General features: G+C 39.5%; 1 protein-coding gene across 2 annotated transcripts in view; it reads right to left on the reverse strand.

The window, feature by feature from the left end:
- LOC126284458 (midasin) overlaps positions 1-26,320 on the reverse strand; it is a 481,989-nt gene that overhangs the window by 92,303 nt on the left and 363,366 nt on the right. For both annotated transcript variants that reach the window (XM_049983379.1, XM_049983380.1), the window contains 3 exons: positions 21,926-22,257; positions 9,973-10,143; positions 2,656-3,045 (listed from right to left, as the gene is read on the reverse strand). In XM_049983379.1, the coding sequence (XP_049839336.1) occupies positions 2,656-3,045; positions 9,973-10,143; positions 21,926-22,257 (893 nt within the window). The remainder of the gene's footprint in view (positions 1-2,655; positions 3,046-9,972; positions 10,144-21,925; positions 22,258-26,320) is intronic.

Here is a 26,320-nt window from a genome sequence, read left to right on the forward strand (position 1 = left end):
ACCAACAGTACCTTCATTTCGACAGCTGTCATCCCTTCCACACCAAAAAATCTCTCCCATAAGCCTGGTCACCTATGGTTAACATATCTGCAGTCACGGGAACTCCCTCACCCCGTGGGCTGAAGATCACACAAAGGCTTTCACAGACAAGCATTACACCCACCTGCCCTGACCTAGTCTGCAACACGTTTCCCAAGAAATGTCCCCAAACACTCCCAATCCTCCCTCCAATCTAAAAAATCAGCAACATAGGAGCAGCTCCCTTGTTATCAGGGATCTGATTATCTCTCATCATGCCCTGAAATGAGGGAAATCCTACCCAACATCCTTCTTAGCCTTCCCTGAGTGCTGTTCCATCCTCCAATCAACCTCATCATCATCCTAGTCCATTCCTATGCTGCTCTCAATCCCAACGCCTTACCACAGGAATCATATCACTATGGAAGACCGAGGTGTAAGACCAGCCCAATCCATTCACCAAGCACTTCCTACTCCAATCCTGTCACAGGCTTATCCAGCTCCATCAGGGGCCATGTTACATACCAACTCTGCTGCAAACCTTGCATAGATTTTCATGTCAGTAAGCCTATCAAGCACCTGTCCAACAGGATGAATGGCCACCACCAAAGCATTGCAAAGAACGAAGTTAAGCACCCGGTGGTACACATGAAACTGAGCATAACATGCTCAATTTCAATGTCTGCTTCACAACACGAGCCATCTGGATTCTCCCCTGCACAACCAGCTTCACTGAACTACGCAGACAAGAGTTATCCTAGCAACACATCCTCTGCTCCCATTAATTGACCTGGCCTCAATCTCAAGTTGCTCACTGTCCCCAAACTCTCCACTCGACAGCTTTCTTTTCCTCCATCCTGTCACCCACTCCCAGTTTAGGACCCCCTCCCCCCCCCCCCCCCCTCCCACAGACATCTGTGCATCACATGTCTAGCACATACACCTACACCTCAACCTCCTGCATTCCAATCCAGCAGACTGGCTGCCCCCTGATGACCCACCCAACCTCAACCTCTCTCCATCCCTCCCACTCCCCTCTCCCTCTACTCACCCCATCAGACACAATCCCCACTCCAACATAGTCCACCTGCTGAAGTGCTGCAGCAGCAGCAGTGCTGTGAGTCAAGCTGGTACTATGCAGGGCATAGTCATTGTCACTGATGAGACAACCAGAAAGGTTAATGAAACTTTCAATGGGGTGACTGTGTGCACACAGTTACAGAGGACATTCGAATGACTCTGTATTAAAATCAAATACCTCATCCACCAGAAGCTGTTATGCTATTACAAATGTGAAGTTTTATCACATTATTAATTCTCGAATGGGACACCATGATTAATGTATGTGACTATAATGAATACAACGAAAGAAGTCAGTTTCCTGCACAGACCACTACTTCATTTGAAATAAACAGCTACTGCATATGTTCTGCCAATTTTGACACCTTGATAATTCACAGGTGTACATGAGTGTATAACCCTGCAAAATGGTCTGAACAAATATTACTGAATGACAGACAGTAAGAGGCTCAAAAAAATGCAGTAGGACTATGCCCATGCATACTTGAAAATCGCCTAGTTTCAAAATTGGCAAATTATGTTATGTAATTGTGTATTTCAAAAAAGTTTACAGCTTATACAGCAAAATTGTTCCCTTCCATCGCACATCTCGTGCTCAAATTGCTCCATTGAGTGCAGCTTCAGAGTCGGAGTGGACACAAAACGACTGTGTGAAACTCAGCTTTCTGTATTTACACTTGGAAGCTACTTTTTCAAAAGAAAAGTTACACACAAAATTCCTGTTTTGGCAATGCTTTACAATTCAATTATTCCTTGTCAGCTTATTCTACATCTATATCTGTACTCTGCAAACCACCATGAGTTGCATGGCAGAGGGTACATCCCATTGTGCCAGTTATTAGAGTTTCTATCCATTACATTCAAGTACGGAGCATGGGAAGAATGATTGTTTGAATGCCTCTGCGCATGCAGTAATTATTCTAATCTTGTCCTCACAATTCCTATGTCAGCGACACTTAGGGAATTGAAGTATATTTCAAGAATCATCATTTAAAGCTGGTTCTCTAAACGTTGTCAGTAGATTTTCTTGGGAAAGTTTTCGACTATCTTCCAGAGTCCTCCAGCTCAGTTATTTCAAGCTCCCATTGGTCAAACAAATCTGTGAATATTCGTGCTGCCCTTCTGTATACTTCAATATCCCCTTTTATCCTATCTGGTATGGAACCCACATACTATTGCAATATTCTAGAATCAGTCGCACAAGTGATTTGTAAGCAATCTCCTTTGTAGACTGATTGCACTTCCCCAGTGTTCTACCAACAGACAGAAGTCTACCACCCGCTTTATCCCCATCTGAGCCTATGTGATCATTCCATTTCATATCCCTAAAAAGTATTACACCTAGGTATTTTATGACTTGGCTGATAATAACAGTTATTCACTGATATTTTAGTCATAGGATACTATGTTTTTTTGTTTATATATAACAAATTACAACTACACAAAGAGAATGAGAAATTAATTAATATTAGAGCTTTTCTTCCAATTTCGATTTTGTACAGACAAAGAACTGTAGAAGTCTTACAATTTAAAGAATAAATTAAATTAACACATTACCAGAAGATGAAATGCAAAGCCTTGCAGTCTCTCAATGTTTGCTGGGCCAAGATCCTGAGCTGGTGATTTCAGAAAACCAACAAGCTGCTCATAATGTATTTCAGCACAGCAGGAGAGGTTTTCACAACCTAACCAAGACTGCTTCACAAGTGAATCAGCAGCATGAGCAGAAAGAAGCTCTGCATCTGGGCTAGTGACTGCAATCACTGGATCAACTGGCGAGAGAACGAGGCAGCTCATTCTCTGATCTTCACAGAGACGGCGTCCAGTGCGATATGACAGTCCCATTAACTGCAAACTGTGAAAGATGTCAGTCAGTGTCTTTCGTCTCCTGTGCAATAAGTGCTTAGCTTCTGACTTTTGTTTCTCTTTGGGCAATGATCTATTCACCTGAAACAAATTCAAATCAAAGAAAATAATATCTAATTTCATTAAAATATTAGGCAATTACATATAAATAAATGGAATAAAAGAGAAGCTGATTCTAGCACACAAAATTGGTACTATTTGTTCCACAGGATGGAATTTATCTTATTTTATTATCCATGTTTAACATAAATAACTTACAAGTGAATGACATAGTGCAGAAAATATCTGGAAATCAGACCGTGTTGGGTGCACAAATGTTCAGAAGAAGTGTACTTTGTAATGGAACAATGTGTTTTAAATAATGGAAATTCCATGTTGGAAAAAAATAAATAAATAACATGTCATCTTTATGGAGCATAGCAATCTATCCTTTCTTAATACTGTTAGTGCTATTACATCATTGGACAAAACAGAAGTCCAAAATTTTATAGCCATATAGCACAAAAAGACAACTCACAATTTAAAAAAAAAATCTTCCATTGGGTAAAGGAGTCAAGGGAACAGTCACTTTTCTGTATACAGTTAAAGCTTGTGATACTATGGATCATACCATTTTATGGCATAAATTCGAAGAATACATGATGAGGGGAGAAGCCTATTTCCCTCCTACTAACAGTGTATTAAGCTAACTTACAAATGGACTGCTATGGACACCCAGCTATCCTTAACCTGGAAACCAATCCATAGATTATCATTCTTTCTGCAGATGAAGGCTCTATCACAGCAGTCACAAATCATAGTGACTGCTACAGAATATTCTTGATATTCTTGTCCATCCCTGTTTCATTCTGCACCTCATGGATCATTTCCTATTGGCTGACCCAGGTGAAAAACCTGGCCCATATACCCACCCACCACATCCTATTGCAGTCAAATTACAGGAATTTCCTACCTAATAAAAGGCAGGGCCATGTGTGAAAGTAGCCAAGGTGATTTGACAAGTCTGGTAAGCGAATAAAAAAATATTTCTTTTATAAACAGTTCTCTTTACTTCTTGATGTAAGTCTCCTTTGAGAGATTATACTTGATCTTGTGACCCTCCAATTTTATCATCCCATCAGAAAAACTGATTCTGTCAAACTCTGCAAAATACTTGTTGACTGCAACTATCACTTCCTCATTTGATGAAAATTTCTTCCCAGCAAGCCAGAGTTTCAAGTTAGGGAATGGAAGAAGTCATTTGATACTAAGTCTGGTGAATAGGGTGGATGAGGAACCAATTCGGAGCCCAATTAATGCACTTTTACTACTGTTATTTGCTGATATGTGGGATGGTCCAATATCCTGGTGAAAGAGCACTTTTCTACATGCCAACCTTGGTATATTTTTCAGCTAAGACAAGTTTTAAAAAATCCAACAATGAAGCACAGTCCAGTCCAGTTACGGTTCTGCCCTATTCCAAGTAACTACGACGATTATTCCTTCAATCCTCAAAAACAGTGGCCATCATCTTACCAGCTGACAAAATGGTCTTTACCTTCTTCTGTGCACTTTCACTAATCTTTGTCCATTGTTTTGCCTGCCATTTTGACTTTGGTGTGTAATGATGGATCCAGGTTTCATCAACAGTCACAAATTGGCACTAAAATCCTTGCGGATTATGATTAAACATCACCAGCAATTGTGTCAAAATGTTGCGTCAGATGCGCTTCTGGTTGACTGTGAGCAATCGTGTTCTCCACCTCACACACAGCATCTTCATAGCCAATTCTCCACACAGGATATTACGCACTCACGTAGTTAAGATGCCTGTAGTCTCAGTAATTACACACATTTTTATTTGGCAGTCTCGCATTAGGATATCATTAGTTTTGTCAATACTTTCCTTTGTGGTGATCACAACTGAAGAGCCGGGGTGTACTTTGTCTTTGGCACTTGTCGCGCTGCGCTTAAATTCATTAATCCAAAAATAAATGGTCTCCAATGATGGTGCAGTGTTCATGTGAACTCCATGCAATTCTGTTCTGATTTGTGTGGCGTTCCAACCCTTCAAATGTTTAATGACAGCAGATAATTCTGTCTTCTCAATTTGCAATCAGGCTGCCAATAATGAGTTGCACACTGTACACTCCTGAAATTCTTTATACGACATCCTGCGCACCAGAAGGCAAATGGCTTCTACAGCTGCTTCACCACATGCATCATTTGGACACTCCCACCCAGCACTAGTTTCTCTGAACTACTCGGGTGGGAACTGTCTCTCCAGCACGTCCTGCACTCTCACAATCTCTCTGGCCTAAGCCTCTGCTAATCTGTTTCCCATTGCCTCACATTACCTTTTCCATTCTCTCTCCTGTCTGCATCACTCTTTCTCTGTCCAGATCATGTACTGCCTTCTACCACCACTCTTCCCCCCCCCCCTTTTTCCACTCCCCTCTTGCTCCTCTTCCCTCCTTGTCTCCATATCCACCTTCAGCTCCTTTCCTCCCTTCGCACTCTCTCTCTCTCTCTCTCTCTCTCTCTCTCTCTCTCTCTCTCTCTCTCTCTCTCTCTCTCTCTCTCGTATCTCATATATACTTTGCCCTGTGACCTCCTTTCATCTCAAACAGCAGCGACTGCCTCAAACTGCCCACCCACCCACCCCCTCCTTGCCTTGTGCATCCTTCCCTACTCCCTCCCCACACTCATCTACATGTATGCAACAGCTCTCAATAATTGATCATCAATAGCCAGCCTCACAACAGCCAGGGGAGTGTGTGTGTGTGTGTGTGTGTGTGTGTGTGTGTGTGTGTGTGTGTGTGTGTGTGCACTAGAGAAAGAACAAGAGCCCGAAAGTTAGTGTAATACTGTTTTCCATTACACGTTTCTATGCACCACACATTAGTTCATGACTGGCGAGTGGATGCCTTTTGCTTATTTTACGTATTATTCCAATCAGTAATTACTATTGTTATCATGGAAGCAGCACATAAATCACATCTGCCAAGACAGTCAGTAAAAGTATGTATTTACTAAAATGAGTATCAGCCTTCCTGAACCAATATCTTAATGCAAATATAATTCAGGCTGATAAATCCATATTGGCAATATGGTGTTGAAATCCAGGGTATACAGACAGGCTTTTCAGATACAAAAGAAGGCAGTACGAGTTGCAACTAAGGTAAACATGAGAGATCCTTGTAGCAATTTTTCATAAACTATAGAATAGTTATCATCTACTCTATGTCTATTCAAAGGGAATAATGCCTGTTAACTAACACACGGGGAAGAGAAAATTTTCACAGAATTACATGTAATAAAAAGACTGCAGACAACTGACCACATACAACAGTGACAAAGTTTTTTACAATACACTACACTCTGATATTAAGTCAGCTAATTTAAATACCTTAAAGAATGAACTGAAGCACTTATTAATATTAATATTGTATTTAAAAAAATCAATTGTAATGTATCCTGGTAAAACCATTAGTGTGAAGAGCCACAAGCTTGTTGTTGTAATGAAAAACTGATAATTTCTGAGAAACTTTTTTCAGAAAGGATGTATTTTAAAACTATTTTTATATAAATGGAAGCCTTTGTCTTTTACTGATAATAGAAGAAAATGTAGTACAACCTTATCTCATCACATATGTAATCTAAAACTATGACAATGTCTGAAAGCTGACTGTTATATGGGCAGTGAATAGATAGATAAATAAATGTTGTCACAGTTGGTACTGCTGATGCTGTCAAGGATTCGGCAGCCTACTTGAGGGGTGTTTTGGCGAAGTTATTTTGAGAGACTGATATCTTAATAAATGCTAACTGGAAAACTGAACAAAGGCAATAACACAGAAAGGAGGAAGAAAATGTTACATAGATAGTCCAGTGCAGTTGCACTTTTAGTTAGTTCCTGTTTGGTGCACCAAATCCATGGAGCAAACACTACATACTGAAATGTACAGCATACATAGATCTCTACATATGGAGTAATGCCTAGCATCTACAATTTGATTCCATCACTCACGATGAAAACCAACAGGGCACTGGAGAGAGGTATTTTCAGTTTCAGTTATCAGTCAATGATTACTGTTATTTTATTTTATTTTTTTTATTATATACAATGCAATCACCTGGGCACTATGTCATACAAAATATAAAAAAAGTAAAGAACATAATGAAATACTTAACCCCCAATGACATTGTCATATTTTCCAAAATGAGAAGTGTTTGAATACATGACACACTGTCAGAACCTGTTAATCTGTTTATCAAATGGAAGCAAAAGTATATTTGTAGTTTTTGCAAGAAATTTGCCATACTACTAAGACACTGTTTTGGTTGCAGCACTGGTTACGTAATTTCGGGATGACAGAGAACTACTCACTATCGCAGAGGTCTCAACTGTGTGCAATAGTATCATCTGTAAACAGCATTATGGAGTTCCAACATTATCTAGCAGCATTTTTATAAATATGGAGTGTTCTGTTTTATTAATATATGGATTGATCATGGTGGCTCCATTTCTTGGCGCCCCAATCTGCACCTCGACATCTTCGATTATTGTTTGTTGGCTTTGGTGAAGAGTAAAATATAAATATACACTTGTTTACACATGATGAAATACTTGCTCCAATGATAAAATAAACTTTTTTGGTGCAAAAGAATGTTCACATTATCTTCAAAGCACAACATTCACCTTTTCTGACAAGATGATACGTGTGATGAATAGAACACTGGAGTTTTTAGAACTCCTTGCAACTTTTAACACCCAGTAAAACATTTATTTTGTAGATCTGTATTAACTGTAAAAATTTCTCTCTTTTGAAAATGAGCAAGAAATGATCAGTAGCATAACAACATATATTCAAGCAGTTAAATCTCCACTGGTGTTGAACTGTTTTTCACAATAGATCGGAGTTTCACACAAAACAAACTAATATCATTATCTTGCAGATCATTGAACAGTTCTCCTGCCAGAAATATCAGGACAGACATACGAAAATGAACACTGAAAAATAGAAAACTATTTTTGTTATAACATAAGGAGAAAGTTCCAAAGAAATTTGAGTGCCTTGATACCATTTCTTATACAACATTTATACCAATATATTCATAAATTTGTCATGTAATTATTGCAATATGCCATTTTACATACTGTGTGTTATGTGACGTATTGCATGCAAATAATTACATTTCCCTCAGGTACAGTCATAATTAGTTGACATGACTGGTCTCCCATTATAAAATTACTTTCTCCCCCCCATTAAACAAGGTTTGGTGACTATATATACTCGAAACAAAGATTCCAAGACTTACCAAGCGGGAAAGCGCCGGCAGACAGGCACATGAACAAAACACACAAACACACACACAGAATTACTAGCTTTCGCAACCGATGGCTGCTTCTTCAGGAAGGAGAGGGAAAGACGAAAGGATGTGGGTTTTAAGGGAGAGGGTAAGGAGTCATTCCAATCCCGGGAGCGGAAAGACTTCCCTTAGGGGAAAAAAAGGACAGATGTACACTCGCACACACACATATATCCATCCGCACATACTGTGTATGTGTATGTGCGGATGGATATATGTGTGTGTGCGCGAGTGTACATCTGCCCTTTTTTTCCCCTAAGGGAAGTCTTTCCGCTCCCGGGATTGGAATGACTCCTTACCCTCTCCCTTAAAACCCACATCCTTTCGTCTTTCCCTCTCCTTCCTGAAGAAGCAACCATTGGTTGCGAAAACTAGTAATTCTGTGTGTGTGTTTGTGTGTTTTGTTCATGTGCCTGTCAGCCGGCGCTTTCCCGCTTGGTAAGTCTTGGAATCTTTGTTTTTAATATATTTTTCCCCATGTGGAAGTTTCTATTTTATTTATATATATACTCGAGCCCACACACACACACACACACACACACACACACACACACACACACACACACACACACACACACACATATCCATCTACACATATACATACACAAGCAACAAGTCTTTACAAATGTCTGCTTGTGTCTGTGTCTGTGTGTGTGTGTGTGTGTGTGTGTGTGTGTGTGTGTACACCTTTCCTTTTTTCCCCCTAAGGTAAGTCTTTCCGCTCCCGGGATTGGAATGACTCCTTACCCTCTCTCTTAAAACCCACTTCCTTTCGTCTTTCCCTTTCCTTCCCTCTTTCCTGAAGAAGCAACCGTCGGTTGGGAAAACTAGAAATTCTGTGTGTGTGTGTTTGTGTGTTTTATTTATTGTGCCTATCTACCGGTGCTTTCCCGCTTGGTAAGTCTTGGAATCTTTGTTTTTAATATATTTTTCCCATGTGGAAGTTCAATTCAATTTTATATATATATTAAAAACAAAGATTCCAAGACTTACCAAGCGGGAAAGCGCCGGTAGATAGGCACAATGAATAAAACACACAAACAGAATTTGAGCTTTCGCAACCGGCGGCTGCTTCGTCAGGAAAGAGGGAAGGAAAAGGAAGGATGAAAGGTTGTGGGCCTCAAGGGAGAGGGTAAGGAGTCACTCCAATCCCGGGAGCAGAAAGACCCACCCCAGGGGGAAAAAAAGGACAGGTATACACTCGCGCGCACACACACACACACACACACACACACACACACACACACACACACACACACACACACACACACACACACACACACACATCCATCCATACATTGAGAATCATCTTCCTGTATTTTTCTTAGATCTATTTGTGAAGCAAATCCTTCTGCCTTAAAAACCAAAGGAACATACACTGTCATTTCCAGGTGCAAGACACAACTTCACAGTATTTAGTGAGTTATGAATTTCATTGTAAAAAGCTATAGTATCCCATATCTAATGGCCAACATTTATGTAGTATGGGCAAGTTTTGACCCTGTGATTTAGAATGTTTAATGACAACAAATTCATAATATCAATGGTAAACTTTTTTAAAGATTCTACTCAAGTCACAATATCGCAAAGAAACTGATGAATATTTATTCGTTTTATTTACCACAGATTAAGCACTGGACAAAGATAATTACATACCTCCGTCTTGTTATCTTCATCTGCTCTCTCAAAAAGTTCGTTCATTACTGAAGCAAGTGTACCAAGCAGCATACCATATTCACTTCTCTCGACAAGTTGGCGGCTGCGTCGGCGACATTTCATAAATAGTGATTCCAAGTGTGGAAGGACATCACCCATTGTGAAGAGATTCTATAAAGAATGAAATAAAAACAATAGGTCATATTTACCGATTTTCTCATATAAACCTACTTTGGGCTATTACTGGATATGAAGAAAGAGTGTCAGAGACCTTTTTTTTTATATAGCTATTTTGCTTTCTGTTTGAACGTTTGCAAAATAACACAATATTCTGAATGTAATTCCATTAAAACTGTCAAATATGAATAAAAGAAAATACAAAATGGTTCAAATGGCTCTAAGCACTAAGGGACTTAACATCTGAGGTCACCAGTCCCGTAGAACCTAGAACTACTTAAACCTAACTAACCTAAGGACATCACACACATCCACACCCGATGCAGGATTCGAACCTGCGACCGTAGTAGCAGCACGGTTCCGGACTGAAGCGCCTAGAACCGCTCGGCCACATGAAGATAAAGGGCACAACACAAAACATCTGAGGGGAAAGGAAAAGTTTTAATTACCTCCTAAAAAGTATGTTTCATTTTTTTGAAGATCTGTTTTCTGTTCTGGTACACAATGAAATCTGCCCTGTACAATACTGTAGCATGTGACCAGAGGAGATCAAACAAAACACTGCAGCACACATCTGTAGTTCCTGTAGATTCCTGAGCAGTCTCTTGCTGTATGTAGTGTCTCATTCTTCCAATTTCTATCAATTAAGATTTTTTGTCACATCTGTTACCTTCCTGACAGTCAAACAAGCCTGTGACCATTAACAACACCATCCTTCATAGACAATCAGTATCAGCCATTAGAAGTATTTTGCAGACGAGCTGCAGTTCCCCAGTCTCCTACTAATAAATCGCACACAGCCAGCTATCTGCATTACTTGCAGCTGGGACTCTGCGCTTGCTCCACTTCACAGCTCTACTCCCATCTCATTCTTTTTCCTGTCCTTACCACCAGGCCTCAGAGGGTGAGCACGTTAGCCCGGATCAGGCAGTGTTAGTGGTAGAGGGTGACCGATGCACTTCCTGACGACACCCCCCTTCGCTGTGGACAGAATCTGTGTACCTCATCTATTTGCACCGAGTATTGTCCAGTGTGAATGTTTCCAAATGTTTGCTAGTGGTGTAACTGAAGTAGGACCTGCATATTAGCCCAGTATTTACCTAATTGCATGTGAACACATACGCACAAAACCTAGGCTGACCGGCACACCGGTCCCTGTCATTACTCCACCAGGCGGATTTGATCCGGGGCCGGTGCGCCTGCCCGAATTCCGGAAGCAGTGTGCTAACACGTGTGGCTGTCCAGGAATGTCCGTTACTCTACTCACTGTTATTCCCATATGTAGGGTGCCCCCCCCCCCCCCCCCCCCCCGACAGGAATGATCGATATAAGGGATACGACACAAACACTTATTCAATGCAAAAAGATTCATAAGGCAATATGCCCTATACTGGATGGTATCAGTGATATAACACATTTCATGTACATTTGTTTTCGGGCTAGTGGCTTCCAAGTGTGTGTTTTACTCACTGAACCTCTCGGTCATTTTATTCTAGCCCAACCTACCTTACTGCTTCTTTGCTTAGAATTTCTGTCTGCCATTAAACTTGCCCATTAAACACACACTTGTACACAGTATGTCGTGAGTGTAATAGTGTGGGGGACTGATAGTGTGTCCGAGTGAAGAATCGGTTAACTGTGATTGTACCTGTTCCAGCTAAAATGCCACATATCCACACTAATGAAGAATCTGCAGATATGGTGTATGTTTATGGTTCAAACACCTTGTCCAGGCCAAATTCACTGATGGTATCTTAACGAACTCGACCCAGATTCAAAACCCCGTATTCTCATTTCTGTACAAAGTCGAGGCCTTCAACCCCCTTCCACTTCATATGGTCCCCTTTAGTCAAATGTGTCACCTTCCTGGACATTGTCTTCCACCCTTCTGACAGCTCCATCAATACTTCTGTTCACAAGCCCACTACTCATCAGTTTGCATTTTGAATGCTGTCATCCCTTCCACACCAAAAGGACTGCTGTGTAATCTGGCCTGACAAAAATTACCTTGCCCAGTATGCTGAAGCTTCACCAATGGCTCCAAAAGACAAGTACCATCCCACAAATCTAGTCTGCAGACAGATTTTAAATGCCATATCCTCACATGTCCCCAATCCCCCCACCACTCCAAAAACCAGTTTCAAAGAAACACCTTCTCATCAAACAATATCGTCTCGGGCAGGAACAACTGAACCATATACTTCGCCAGGGATTAACTATCTATCATCCTACCTGCAAATGTTGACATACTACCCTGAATCCTTTTCACCTCTCCTAAAGTAAAATTCTGCCGTCCACCTAATCTACTCAGTATTCCGTACAACCCTATGCCGTAACCACACCCAACCCCGTGCTACATGGGCTCTATTCCTATGGACAGCCAGATGGCAGACCTGTCCAATTCACCCACTCAGAACATCCTACTCCAGTCCCATTACAGCTTTATCCTACCCCATCAGAGGCATGGCAATATGTGAAAGCAGCTGTGTGGTATACCAGCTCTGCTTCCATTTCTGCATAGAGTTTGAGTGTGTATAACCACCACCCAGCTGGCCACCTGAATGAATGGCCACTGCCAGACTGTGGTAAATAGCAGAGTTTACCACCATGGTGGATGTGGACCGTGCCGTTGATCACAACATGTTAGAGAACAATGAATGCTTCACAATCCGTGCCACCTACATCCTAACTTCACCTGTGCTGCACCCACACCCTCTTCGCCACAGACTCTCCCCCTCCTGTTTGTTATCCCTTCTCAATCCACTCCTCCTTATCATCATCATCATCATCATCATCATCATCATCATCATCTTCATCTTCTGCACAAACTCACCGTGTTGATATCCATGTTTCGAATTCGTCTCCCGAGCGCCCTGCGACGAAGCGAGCTGGGTTAATTTTACTTCCCCTCTTGTTTTGCTATCTGCCTCATTAAATTTGTTTTTTCACTAATTAGCATTAACACATGTGAACATAATCTGAATTTTCATAAAAGAGAAAAGTTGGCCCTCAATTTTAAAGAATATAACACCAGATCTAATTTTGAGCTTAGTTTTGTGTAAGTATTAGATTTTCTAATTTATTTTGACAATTCCTAATTAATACTTTCATTATAGGGTGGAATCAGTAATTGTTTCCTAACGTAAATTCTATTGTTGACATATAAACAAATATAAATTCTGTAATAACTGTAAACATTTGGAAGATGAAATGCTAGTATTCTCCGAGTACCTATTTGGCCAGAAACACGTTAGCAAAACTAGCCCTTCATTAATCCCAAAGTAATTAAAAGTTTTGTCAAAAGTATTATTTGCATAACTATATATGTAAATTTCATGATTTAAACAAATAATTCGTCCTAAATCTTGCAGCAGAAGAAACTGTTAAAAAGACAGAATTTTTTGATGTATTCTGTTAATTGCATGAAGTTAGTTTTATTTGTAATTTCTGTAAACTTAACTTTAAACAATATGTAGTTTCAGTACCTATTATTGTGATGATACATATGGGCCCAATTTTTGGTACTGAGACAGTCAGTCCATGTCTGAGCGTCAGACGAGAAACCTGTGTTAGTTAGAACAACAACAATGAATCCGAGAAATAAGTGTTAAACGAATAGGTTGTGTGTTAAATCAAACTGACAGTGTCTTCTCCGTATGTACCTTTCTATTCTTCAAGAACTATGAGCTCTGAGGTTAGGTTTTTACTGCTTGTAGATGTTCAACAGTAAACTATTGTAGCAGCATATGGATGGTTCACCTGCTAACTATTAATGAGGCTTATAAGAAGTTAGAAGTATACTGCACTGGCCATATATAATTGTGTATTATTGGGGGGCTGAGAAAAGTGAAAGTAAAAGACTGTGAAACGTAACTGTGTCTCTTTCGGCTACATCATTTACAGCAGACAGTACTGCACGTCCACCACCTATTTTTTCAGACAGTATATCGACATCGAGGATAATCACAAATGAACTAAATAAAGCAGGCAGAACCACTACAACCTGCTGCCCCTCCCGTGTTCCTTTCCAGTACACCTGCTATCCCCTGCTGAGCCGACAGCCAACATTCTCCAACCCTCCCTCATGCTCTTCACCTCCTTTTCCTCTCGTGCATTCAGTCAACACACTGTAGCTGTACAGGTGTGTGTGTGTGTGTGTGTGTGTGTGTGGAGGGGGGGGGGGGGTCTACACACTAGCTCAAAAAAGGTATTGTCCAAATGACGGGAAAGTTTCCAGTCTCTCATTACGTGCCTGCCAATGACTCAATGCCTCTGCTCTTCAGTAAATTATTAACATTATTCCTAAATTACTTACAATCTTACATACATGCATGTTCTAAAATTTCTAAAAATAAAATTTATAGGTAACAGAAATGGAGATGAATGGGAACTGAGTAAAAGAAAGCCCTTGTGCAGCTTTCCTAGGCATCCGAATGGACAACAATCTTATGTGGTGCCAGTACTTTGTTAAGTTAACCAAACAGTTCAGTGCTGCCTGCTTTGTTGTTAAAATCCATCTCGCTGACTTGACCTGCAGAGGAGAATGCTGTAATATTTTACATAATTTCAATTAGCAATGTTCTATTTCACAATCTTTTGGAACAATGCAGCTAATGTCAAAAATGCACTTATTTGACAGACGTGCAGTATGAATATAGTGTAAAGTTGATAACCCAACATCTTGAAGAAGCTGCGTCATGGACCTCAGGGTTCTTGCACTTGCCAAAACATTTACACTTTAATGGTATCTGTGGTTCGGAATAAAGAGGGAATTCAGAATGAACTGTGAAATTCACAGCCACAATATAGTGTCTGGAGAGGAGTGGTATACACTCATGCAAAGACTTATGTTGCCATCAGGCATCAAATTTGGTATGCTCAATTATTCACATCTAAAGTAAAAGAATACCCACAATTTATGAAGATATTTGGACTTGGATACATAAATTGTTGTTGTGGTCTTCAGTCCAGAGACTGGTTTGATGCAGCTCTCCATGCTACTCTATCCTGTGCAAGCTTCTTCCATCTCCCAGAACCCACTGCAACCCACATCCTTCTGAATCTGCTTAGTGTAGTCATCTCTTGGTCTCCCTCTACGATTTTTACCCTCCGCACTGCCCTCTAATACTAAATTGGTGATCCCTTGATGCCTCAGAACATGTCCTACCAACCGATCCCTTCTTCTGGTCAAGTTGTGCCACAAACTTCTCTTCTCCCCAATCCTATTCAATACTTCCTCATTAGATAATGATCTACCCATTTAATCTTCAGCATTCTTCTGTAGCACCACATTTCGAAAGCTTCTATTCTCTTCTTGTCCAAACTATTTATCGTCCATGTTTCACTTCCATACATGGCTACACTCCATAGAAATACTTTCAGAAATGACTTCCTGACACTTAAATCCATACTCGGTGTTAACAAATTTCTCTTCTTCAGAAACGCTTTCCTTGTCATTGCCAGTCTACATTTTATATCCTCTCTACTTCGACTATCATCAGTTATTCTGATCCCCAAATAGCAAAACTCCTTTACTACTTTAAGTGTCTCATTTCCTAATCTAATTCCCTCAGCAGCACCCGACTTAATTCGACTACATTCCATTATCCACGTTTTGCTTTTGTTGATGTTCATCCTATATCCTCCTTTCAAGACACTGTGCATTCTGTTCAACTGCTCTTCCAAATCCCTTGTTGTCTCTGACAGAATTACAATGTCATCGGCGACCCTCAAAGTTTTTATTTCTTCTCCATGGATTTTAATACCTACTCCGAATTTTTCTTTTGTATCCTTTACTGCTTGCTCAATATACAGATTGAATAACATCGAGGAGAGACTACAACCCTGTCTCACTCCCTTCCCAACCACTGCTTCCCTTTCATGTCCCTCGACTCTTATAACTGCCATCTGGTTTCTGTACAAATTGTTAATAGCCTTTTGCTCCCTGTATTTTACCCCTGCCACCTTCAGGATTTGAAAGAGAGTATTCCAGTCAACATTGTCAAAAGCCTTCTCTAAGTCTACAAATGCTAGAAACGTAGGTTTGCCCTTCCTTAATCTAGCTTCTAAGATACGTCGTAGGGTCAGTATTGCCTCACGTGTTCCAACATTTCTACGGAATCCAAACTGATCTTTCCCGAAGTCAGCTACTACTAGTGTTTCCATTCGCCTGTAAAGAATTCACGTTAGTATTTTGCAGCTGTGACTTATTAAACTAATAGTTCGGTAATTTTCACATCTGTCAACACCTGCTTTCTTTGGGATTGGAATTATTATATTCTTCTTGAAGTCTGAGGGTATTTCGCTTGTCTCATACATCTTGCTCACCAGATGGTAGAGTTTTGTCAGGACTGGCTCTCCCAAGGCCGTAAGTAGTTCTAATGGAATGTTGTCTACTCCGGGGGCCTTGTTTCGACTCAGGTCTTTTAGTGCTCTGTCAAACTCTTCACGCAGTATCGTATCTACCATTTCATCTTCTTCTACATCCTCTTCCGTTTCCATAATATTGTCCTCAAGTACATCGCCCTTGTATAAACCTTCCATATACTCCTTCCACCTTTCTGCCTTCCCTTCTTTGCTTAGAACTGGGTTTCCATTTGAGCTCTTGATGTTCATATTAGTGGTTCTCTTATCTCCAAAGGTCTCTTTAATTTTCCTGTAGGCAGTATCTATCTTACCCCTAGTGAGATAAGCCTCTACATCCTTACATTTGTCCTCTAGCCATGCTTGCTTAGCCATTTTGCACTTCCTGTCGATCTCATTTTTTAGACGTCTGTATTCCTTTTTGCCTGCTTCATTTACTGCATTTTTATATTTTCTCCTTTCATCAATTAATTTCAATATTTCTTCTGTTAACCAAGGATTTCTACAAGTCCTCATCTTTTTACCTACTTGATCCTCTGCTACCTTCACTAATTCATCCATCAAAGCTACCCATTCTTCTTCTACTGTATTTCTTTCCCCCATTCCTGTAATTTGCTCCCTTATGCTTTCTCTGAAACACTGTACAAACCTCTGATTCTTTTAGTTTATCCATGTCCCATCTCCTTAAATTTCCACCTTTTTGCAGTTTCTTCAGTATTAATCTACAGGTCATAACCAATAGATTGTGATCAGAGTCCACATCTGCCCCTTGAAATGTCTTACAATTTAAAACCTGGTTCCTAAATCTCTGTCTTACCATTATATAATCTATCTGATACCTTTTAGTATCTCCAGGCTTCTTCCATGTATACAGCCTTCTTTTATGATTCTTGAACCAAGTGTTACCTATGATTAAGTTGTGCTCTGTGCAAAATTCTACCAGGCGGCTTCCTCTATCATTTCTTTGCCCCAGTCCATATTCACCTACTATGTTTCCTTCTCTCCCTTTTCCTACTACCGAATTCCAGTCACCCATGACTATTAAATTATCATCTCCCTTCACTATCTGAATAATTTCTTTTATTTGATCATACATTTCTTCAATTTCTTCGTCATCTGCAGAGCTAGTTGCCATATAAACTTGTACTACTGTAGTAGGTGTGGGCTTCGTATATTGAATTTAATTGATGAAAGGAGAAAATATAAAAATGCAGTAAATGAAGCAGGCAAAAAGGAATTCAGACATCTCAAAAACGAGATCGACAGGAAGTGCAAAATGGCTAAGCAAGCATGGCTAGAGGACAAATGTAAGGATGTAGAGGCTTATCTCACTAGGGGTAAGATAGATACTGCCTACAGGAAAATTAAAGAGACCTTCGGAGAAAAGAGAGCCACTTGTATGAATATCAAGAGCTCAGATGGAAACCCAGTTCTAAGCAAAGAAGGGAAGGCGGAAAGGTGGAAGGAGTATATAGAAGGTTTATACAAGGGCGATGTACTGGAAATGGAAGAGGATGCAGATGAAGATGAAATGGGAGTTACAATACTGCGGGAAGAGTTTGACAGAGCACTGAAAGGCCTGAGTCGAAACAAGGCCCCGGGAGTAGACAACATTCCATTAGAACTACTGACGGCCTTGGGAGAGCCAGTCATGACAAAACTCTACCATCAGGTGAGCAAGATGTATGAGACAGGCGAGATACCCTCAGGCTTCAAGAAGAATATAATAATTCCAATCCCAAAGAAAGCAGGTGTTGACAGATGTGAAAATTACCGAACTATCAGTTTAATAAGGCACAGCTGCAAAATACTAACGCGAATTCTTTACAGACGAATGGAAAAACTGGTAGAAGCGGATTGCTGAAGATCAGTTTGGATTCTGCAGAAATGTTGGAACACGTGAGGCAATACTGACATTACGACTTATCTTAGAAGAAAGATTAAGAAAAGGGAAACCTACATTTCTAGCGTTTGTAGATTGGAGAAAGCTTTTGACAATGTTGACTGGAATACTCTCTTTCAAATTCTGAAGGTGGCATGGGTAAAGTACAGGGAGCGAAAGGCTATTTACAATTTGTACAGAAACCAGATGACAGTCATAAGAGTCGAGGGGCATGAAAGAAAAGCAGTGGTTGGGAAAGGAGTGAGACAGGATTGTAGCCTCTCCCCGATGTTATTCAATCTGTATATTGAGCAAGCAGTAAAGGAAACAAAAGAAAAATTTGGAGTAGGTATTAAAATTCATGGAGAAGAAGTAAAAACTTTGAGGTTCGCCGATGACATTGTAATTCTGACAGAGACGGCCAAGGACTTGGAAGAGCAGTTGAACGGAATGCACAGTGTCTTAAAAGGAGGATATAAGATGAACATCAACAAAAGCAAAACGAGGATAATGGAATGTAGTCAAATTAAATCGGGTGATGCTAAGGGAATTAGATTAGGAAATGAGACACTTGAAGTAGTAAAGGAGTTTTGCTATTTAGGGAGTAAAGTAACTGATGATGGTCGAAGTAGAGAGGGTATAAAATGTAGACTGGCAATGGCAAGGAAAGCGTTTTTGAAGAAGATAAATTTGTTAACATCGAGTATAGATTTAATGGTCAGGAAGTCGTTTCTGAAAGTATTTGTATGGAGTGTAGCCATGTATGGAAGTGAAACATGGACAAGAACTAGTTTGGACAAGAAGAGAATAGAAGCTTTCGAAATGTGGTGCTACAGAAGAATGCTGAAGATTAGATGGGTAGATCACTTAACTAATGATGAGGTATTGAATAGAATTAAGGAGAAGAGGAGTTTGTGGCACAACTTGACAAAAAGAAGGGACCGGTTGGTAGGACATGTTTTGAGGCATCAAGGGATCACAAATTTAACACTGGAGGGCACCGTGGAGGGTAAAAATCGTAGAGGGAGACCAAGAGATGAAAACACTAAGCAGATTCAGAAGGATGTAGATTGCAGCAAGTACTGAGAGATGAAGAAGCTTGCACAGGATAGAGTAGCATGGACAGCTGCATCAAACCAGTCTCAGGACTGAAGACCACAACAACATGCTGTTTGTAGTAGCTTACCCGCATTCCTATTTTCCTTTTCATTATTAAACCTACTCCTGCATTACCCCTATTTGATTTTGTGTTTATAACCCTGTAGTCACCTGACCAGAAGTCTTGTTCCTCCTGCCACCGAACTTCACTAATTCCCACTATATCTAACTTTAACGTATCCATTTCCCTTTTTAAATTTGCTAACCTACCTGCCCGATTAAGGGATCTGACATTCCACGCTCTGATCCGTAGAACGTCAGTTTTCTTTCTCCTGATAACGACAATTATTATTATTATTATTATTGTTAACAATAAAGAAAATATCTAATAAGTTATTAACCTGTCCGGGATAATGACGCCTGATAGTATCTGAGAAAGAGCAGTGGCCTTAATTTTTTCAACTGAGATATATAGCAATGAAGTAATCTAAGATCATTTCCAATAATTAGCAATGCAAGTACATCAGAATTAGTTTTAAATGGTTGTGTTACATGATACAGAAGTAGCTTGCAGTAAGTAGCTGCTTTTTCCAGTTGATTTAAAATTTGAATCATTCCACATCACTAGAGGCTTTCCTTCACTATGGGATTTATGGACTATTATGCGGTAATGAATGCATATTACTTAATGATTTTGAAAATTAGCTGCAGCTTGAAGCTGACTTGATTAACCTGACTAACCACAGTCTGGTTGTCTATTTATTTACTTATTTATTTTTTAAGTACTGATCCATGTGCAAGAAACAAAGTGATCCCAACTCTAGAGGTTTAAGACGATATTTTCAAAATATACCAAACAAAATTTACAAAAGTAATATCCTTTGAAACAAAGATAAGTGATTTTGTAAATAGTCTAAGGAGAAGAGGAAAAAAATCAAGAGAGAGCAAAAAAGGATGGACCGCATTAGGTACAGGATGGAAAAGACCAAATGATGTGGCTCGTCTTTTCTTTCTTTCCTGTATAAAATGGCAGTTCATGACACAATCTTGGGGGAACAGATTTGAGAAATGTAATGCAAAGCAATCATGTGCTGTCTACCATGTTTCTGCATTGTATTTCTCAACTCACAGTAGTACTTTTCCCCAGTAAGTTTTTGTTGGGTATGTAGAGAGATGTCAAAGGAGTAGCTCCATGGGAGTTCCTGCAAACAAATAATGCCATTATCTATTTTCACAAGACACAAAACTGTAAGTAGGTAAGACACTGAAGTAGTTGCATCAATACCCAAGTAATTGCACAATCCGTCCCTGCCTTCCCACATTATGTGTGCGTCATAAATAAAATGGCTTTGATTCGGAATCACTCATTTTATGAAATATCTTGGTCCCTCCTTGAAACTCCTTTCAAAATAGGTCACACTCCTGAGAAGACACAGGTGCAAGACCCAACCTATGCACACACCCAGCACATCCCATTTGTGTCATGTCATATCCTGTGCCCTCTGGATACTCATCCCCTTCCCCCCTTGGAGCCAGCAGTCCTCTTGGCATCAATAGCTGCTAGCCCTCATCCCTGTCCCACACCCACACCGACACCCACACCCACACCTTCCCACCCCTGTCCCTGTGTGCCCTACCTCTTTTGTTCCACCCTCATACACTCTTCTTCTTCTTATGTAATATACCCCCTTCACAGTAAACCTCTCACCCTAGTCGAGATGAAGTGTGGGTAGAATGTAGCCAACTGAGACAGTGTGAATGCTTAGCAACTTTCCTGTCTTATCTATGTGCATATCGACCATTCAAAGCCATTATTCCTTCCATCACTTATATTCGACTAAACATTTTCCACTACCTTGTGCACACACAGCATTGACATTAAAACCTGAAACAAACAGTACTGATATTCCACAACAGTGTGGACCATCAGTACTGTGTATTTCTGTTTTTAATACATCTATTTTCCTCCAAGTACTGATGGAATAATCTACACTCTATACATCACCGATTTTCTTGTTATCCTTTTAAACTAATCATTTACAAAACTGACAAAAGCAGCCACTGACTCTTCACATGTAGCCTGTTCCAAAGTTGCCAACTGCCAGGAGAAGACATGAAGCATCTGATGTAGGGCCCCGAGAGATCAAGCTGGTAATGTATGCTCTGTTTCCCTTCCTGGTCAAAGCATCATACAATCACCTTCCTTGTTGCTTAGCATTATAACACCATATAACAAAAAAAGTTTTACATACTTTAAGAAAGGAAATGGTGTCTTTTTTTTTTTAAGATACTTCTTTCTAAAGCATTTCAATATATATTACAAAGAAACATAAAATCTGTGACAGTGGGATTGAATTGTTAATGAACTTGAAATACATACAAAGGCCAACAAAGCTGTAATAAAAAAAAAAAGTAATTAAATACTGGACTTACTCGCCAAGCCAAAGGCATAATGAAGGCAGCAGCATTAACTGTGGGGAATCTAACAAAAATTGTCCCTCCAGTTTTAACTCCTACACCAGGAACAAGAGCTGGTTCAGCCAACACTTTCTCAAATTCTCGAATACGCTTATGGACAGTGCGGTGGCTCTTAGCAACTGCTTCTCGTACTGCCCAGTAACTTGTGTCCTTCCAGTGGGAAATCTTTACAAAATCACGTAATTCTCGTTCTATAGGGTTTCTCAGACGTGCAAGACGCTCTGCAATAGGTACTTTTAGCTGCGAAAATCTCTTGTATAGGTTCCACAGCAAACACAACATCGCTTCTGAAAAGACAATAAACAACATCAACATCAATTATACATGAAAACAAGTTGATATACACTACTACATTACTGATTAATGAAATGTACACATGGTGTTTCACAATTATAGGCACAAATGAAAGAAACTAACAGGCTACAATCTGTTTCAAGAAGAAAAAAAAAAATCTACCACTATGTAATATTTGTTTTCTTGTTCAACTCCACCATGAAAAGTAAATTGTACTAACAACAAAATGCATCTTGAATCAATATAAAAAAGAAAAATCAGTTGAATATCTTAAATCAAAATAAAAACCATAATCAGATGTGGATACAAAATGGCTCAAAACTTGCTTATGGCTAGTAATCTAAGTATCATGCCACTGGGGGTGAAAGTAATCTATCACGCAATTGTATGATTTAAAATCTATTTAAAATATTTATAAGTGCATACTTGGTGTGGCAGTGATATCTTTGTCTTGAGCAGCTGCCATCCAGAGAATCTATATTACTTATCAATGTAGGGATTACATGCTGCTTATGGCACCCACTCCCTGATTGCTTACTATAAAACAAATTTTAATGTGGCTTAACAGCCCACTATCTCACACTCATTCATTCTCACCCTCACATAATCAATGATTGCTCATTTTGTTCAAGTATAATGTGCTTCATGATTCAATAAAAGAATGTTATCTTACATGTGTGTTCTCTTTGAGTATTGAGAATTGAACCTTCACTTATAATTAGAAAATGAACTTCAAACCATCCTATGTGATATATAAAATTGGTTAAAGAGCTTTCATTTCTATTTGAATTTAAATTTAAGGTGTGTTTATCATTTTGATCTTGTATGGTGTGCTTTTTCAATAAACAAATGTGGTTATATGATTGCTTTAATGACATGAGTTAGAAGTCAGACAGCCCAGTTTGTAAGTATTGCTAGAAGAATTAACATTTTTGAACATTACTAGCACAAAACAGCATGCAAGAGGTAAGTCTGCAAGTGACACGTCAATTAAAATGCGATAAACTGCTCTCATTTGATGTTATCATAATGCTGGATACCTAAGTACCAGTATATAGCAGTTGACAACAAGTGTATCGGCTGTGGCTCGACAATACCATAGCCTCCCAGGTTCCCCAATTTGAAGCTTTGGTGTATACCAACCCTGTTGACAGTCTCGATAAACTCACTGTGGACGTTGTCTATGCATTTGGAACACACCTTGGATTTTTAAATGTGTAATGGGCATCGATGGAAAGCTGTGAAGCCTGCCTTCACATTAAATGTGACCATGTGGAGAATGTGTTCATCCTGAGGTACATGTCAGCAGTCTGGACCCTCGGGGACTTTGTCATATGGTGTTCATATACTCAGTCACAATATGTCGTGTCAGGATGACAGCCGATTTCCAGACCTATGTTTATTGGGATTATTTTTTGCATTTCATCATCCTGTACTCCCCTCGTTTACCTGTTCCTATAATAGCCAAATGCCCTGTATATTTAAAGGTTATGATGCCTATCTGTCAGTCACTTCTCTGCATAAAGTTATTTATTATGATATGAAAGCAGTGAATCACTTCACACTTGTGTCCAGGCTCAGATGTGCCTTGAAAAACTAGCTTTTAGGACTCAGATTTGGATCTCTTGTTTTCATAAATACAGTTTCACTGCTGAATCACTGGAGAATATCCCATGACTGACAACTGTGTTTTGATTGGTAAATTAATAAAATAAAAAACAAAAATGAAAGGTGGAAAGTAAGATACACAACCCTACTCAACAGATATTTCTCATTAAAGATTATAGAAAATCTATGTAAGACAGTTATAACAAATAATTAGAACATTAAGAAATTGTCCTCAAACAATCAAGAAAATCTTAACTCAAGTACAAAACACATTAAGGGCTCTTATCACACTCCCTCCCTATCTTTTCCTCATGCAAGGAATAGATGTGAAGTGGTAATCTCACATAAGAAAGCTAAAAAAGTATGTCTATAACTACAAACCTGTTTCATTGGTAAAATATTGTTACAAATCTAGGAAGGCAATTTACATTAGAATTGTGTCCCACCTTCATAAAAAGATACATAACACATCAGAGTTTGGATATCAAACAGGTTGCTCACTTGGGAATGCCATTTACATTTGCCCATGTAACATTTAAAGGGTTTCATAATGAAACAGTCCTTGTTGGTTTTTTTTACTTGCCTAGCTTATTTGACAGTAAACAATTACAAAATTTTTAAAGATACAAATTTTCATGGAAATAATGGTTTTATAAATTTCTGGGTCACATTGTATTTAACAAAAATAATGTTGAAAGTTGTGTTTTATAATTCAACATAGTTTGTTACAAATAGATCTATTTTCTTTACAGCTTGTAGATAATTATTTCTCTTGAATAGTTTTCAGTGTGCTCGAGGTAAGTATTAAAATACAGGAATAGATTAACTGTAACTACTAGACCTGAGGAAGATGCAGATTTGTTCAGGTTAGTACAGTTTCTGTCAAATCTATTGTATTTCAATTAGCACATGTAAGCACACATCAGTTCATGCATGACTGTGCACACTACCAACATCTTCCAAACAGCCAAGTGCGAAAAGGCAGTTTCTCAGGGGGATTACATCTCAGGTCTGACAGTGATAAAGAGGTCAAGTGTTTTGGACAGCCCTTGGCCTAGCAACCATTTGTATACATATCGAAAGAATGGTCATGCTGTAGCTATACTATAGCATAGGCTCAAAATTTAAACATTACACATTTTCTCTATCCAAGGCACATTCAGCAAATCAGCTGATTCTCTGAATTCAGGTGTGGTCTAAGGTGGGCCTTAGGCAGCTTGTAAAAGCACCATTGCTTATGGGCAGTACCTGAGAAAACCTTGAAAACCATGATTTTTGGGTTCCAAAAGTACCAGTTGTGGGGGCTGCTGCCGCCTCTATAATGTCTGTTCATGGGAAATCATAGAAATTTTTGGCATATATTCTTACGATGATGTTCTTGGCGGAGATTGAAAAACGTTATTTTGATTTGATTACCCATTACTGAGATCGAGAGGTTTCAAAGTTACCATACTTTTGCACATAATATCTTGTCTGTTGCCATTTTTCATCGGTAAAACTTTATGATGCACTGTCTCTATATAATGGGCACTGCACACCTTTGATCTGGAAATCATTCAACAGCACCCTCTAATAGTGTAAGCACCTCAAGGAAGAATATATTGTCACAAGAAATTCTTTGTACTTGCAAATCAAACACCGCACTTTTTGGGATACTGTAGGTTTAGTCTGAAAATGTTGTGCATTTTATGTATAGTGGTGTAAAGTGAACTTGCACTGGATGGGAGATGAATTTGAGTAAACCATATATCAGGCGTACTTATGTGTTGTGTATATGTGTCAAGACATGCAAATGTGTCGGAAGTATATAGCTAAAATATTAAAACTTTAATGACCTACTGAATTCACTTGATGAATGCAGCATATTCTGTTGTAATAGGGAAGAGCAGAGAACCAGATGAACTAATGCTCCTCTCAAATAACAAAAGAGGTGACTATGTTCCTCTTTTAAAGAAAAGTGGGGAACCAGTTGCCTCAACTCTAATTCTGCATTACTAACAAAAAAAAGGCATATTCACATTTTCTGTGCTGAAAGAGAGTGGCAGAGAGACAGTGATGGTGGAAGAGAGGAGGCGGTGGCAGTAGGAGCGAAAGAGAAAGAAAGCAATGGTGGTGACAGACAAAGTGGCAGTGAGAGAGAGAGAGGGGTGAAGAGAATACCAGTGTTAGCCAAAGAGAGAGGAGATAACGATAGTGGCAGTAAAAGACAAAGAGTTAGATGGGGATAGCAGCAGAGGGATAAAAAAGAGGAGACAGTGGAAATGAAAAAGAGAATGAGTTGAGAACGTACATAGGCATGGCGCGGGGGGGGTGGTTATGGACATGGCCCCCTCCCCTCCTTCACCCCTTCTCCCAAGACCGGCAAACTATTAACACGAAAAATTTGTACACTTTCACACACTCCCTACAGCTATGTGTAAAAGTTTCGCAGTTTAGAGGTAAAAAAGC

The sequence above is a fragment of the Schistocerca gregaria genome, chromosome 8 (genome assembly GCF_023897955.1).
Source record: "Schistocerca gregaria isolate iqSchGreg1 chromosome 8, iqSchGreg1.2, whole genome shotgun sequence".
Lineage (NCBI taxonomy): Eukaryota > Metazoa > Arthropoda > Insecta > Orthoptera > Acrididae > Schistocerca > Schistocerca gregaria.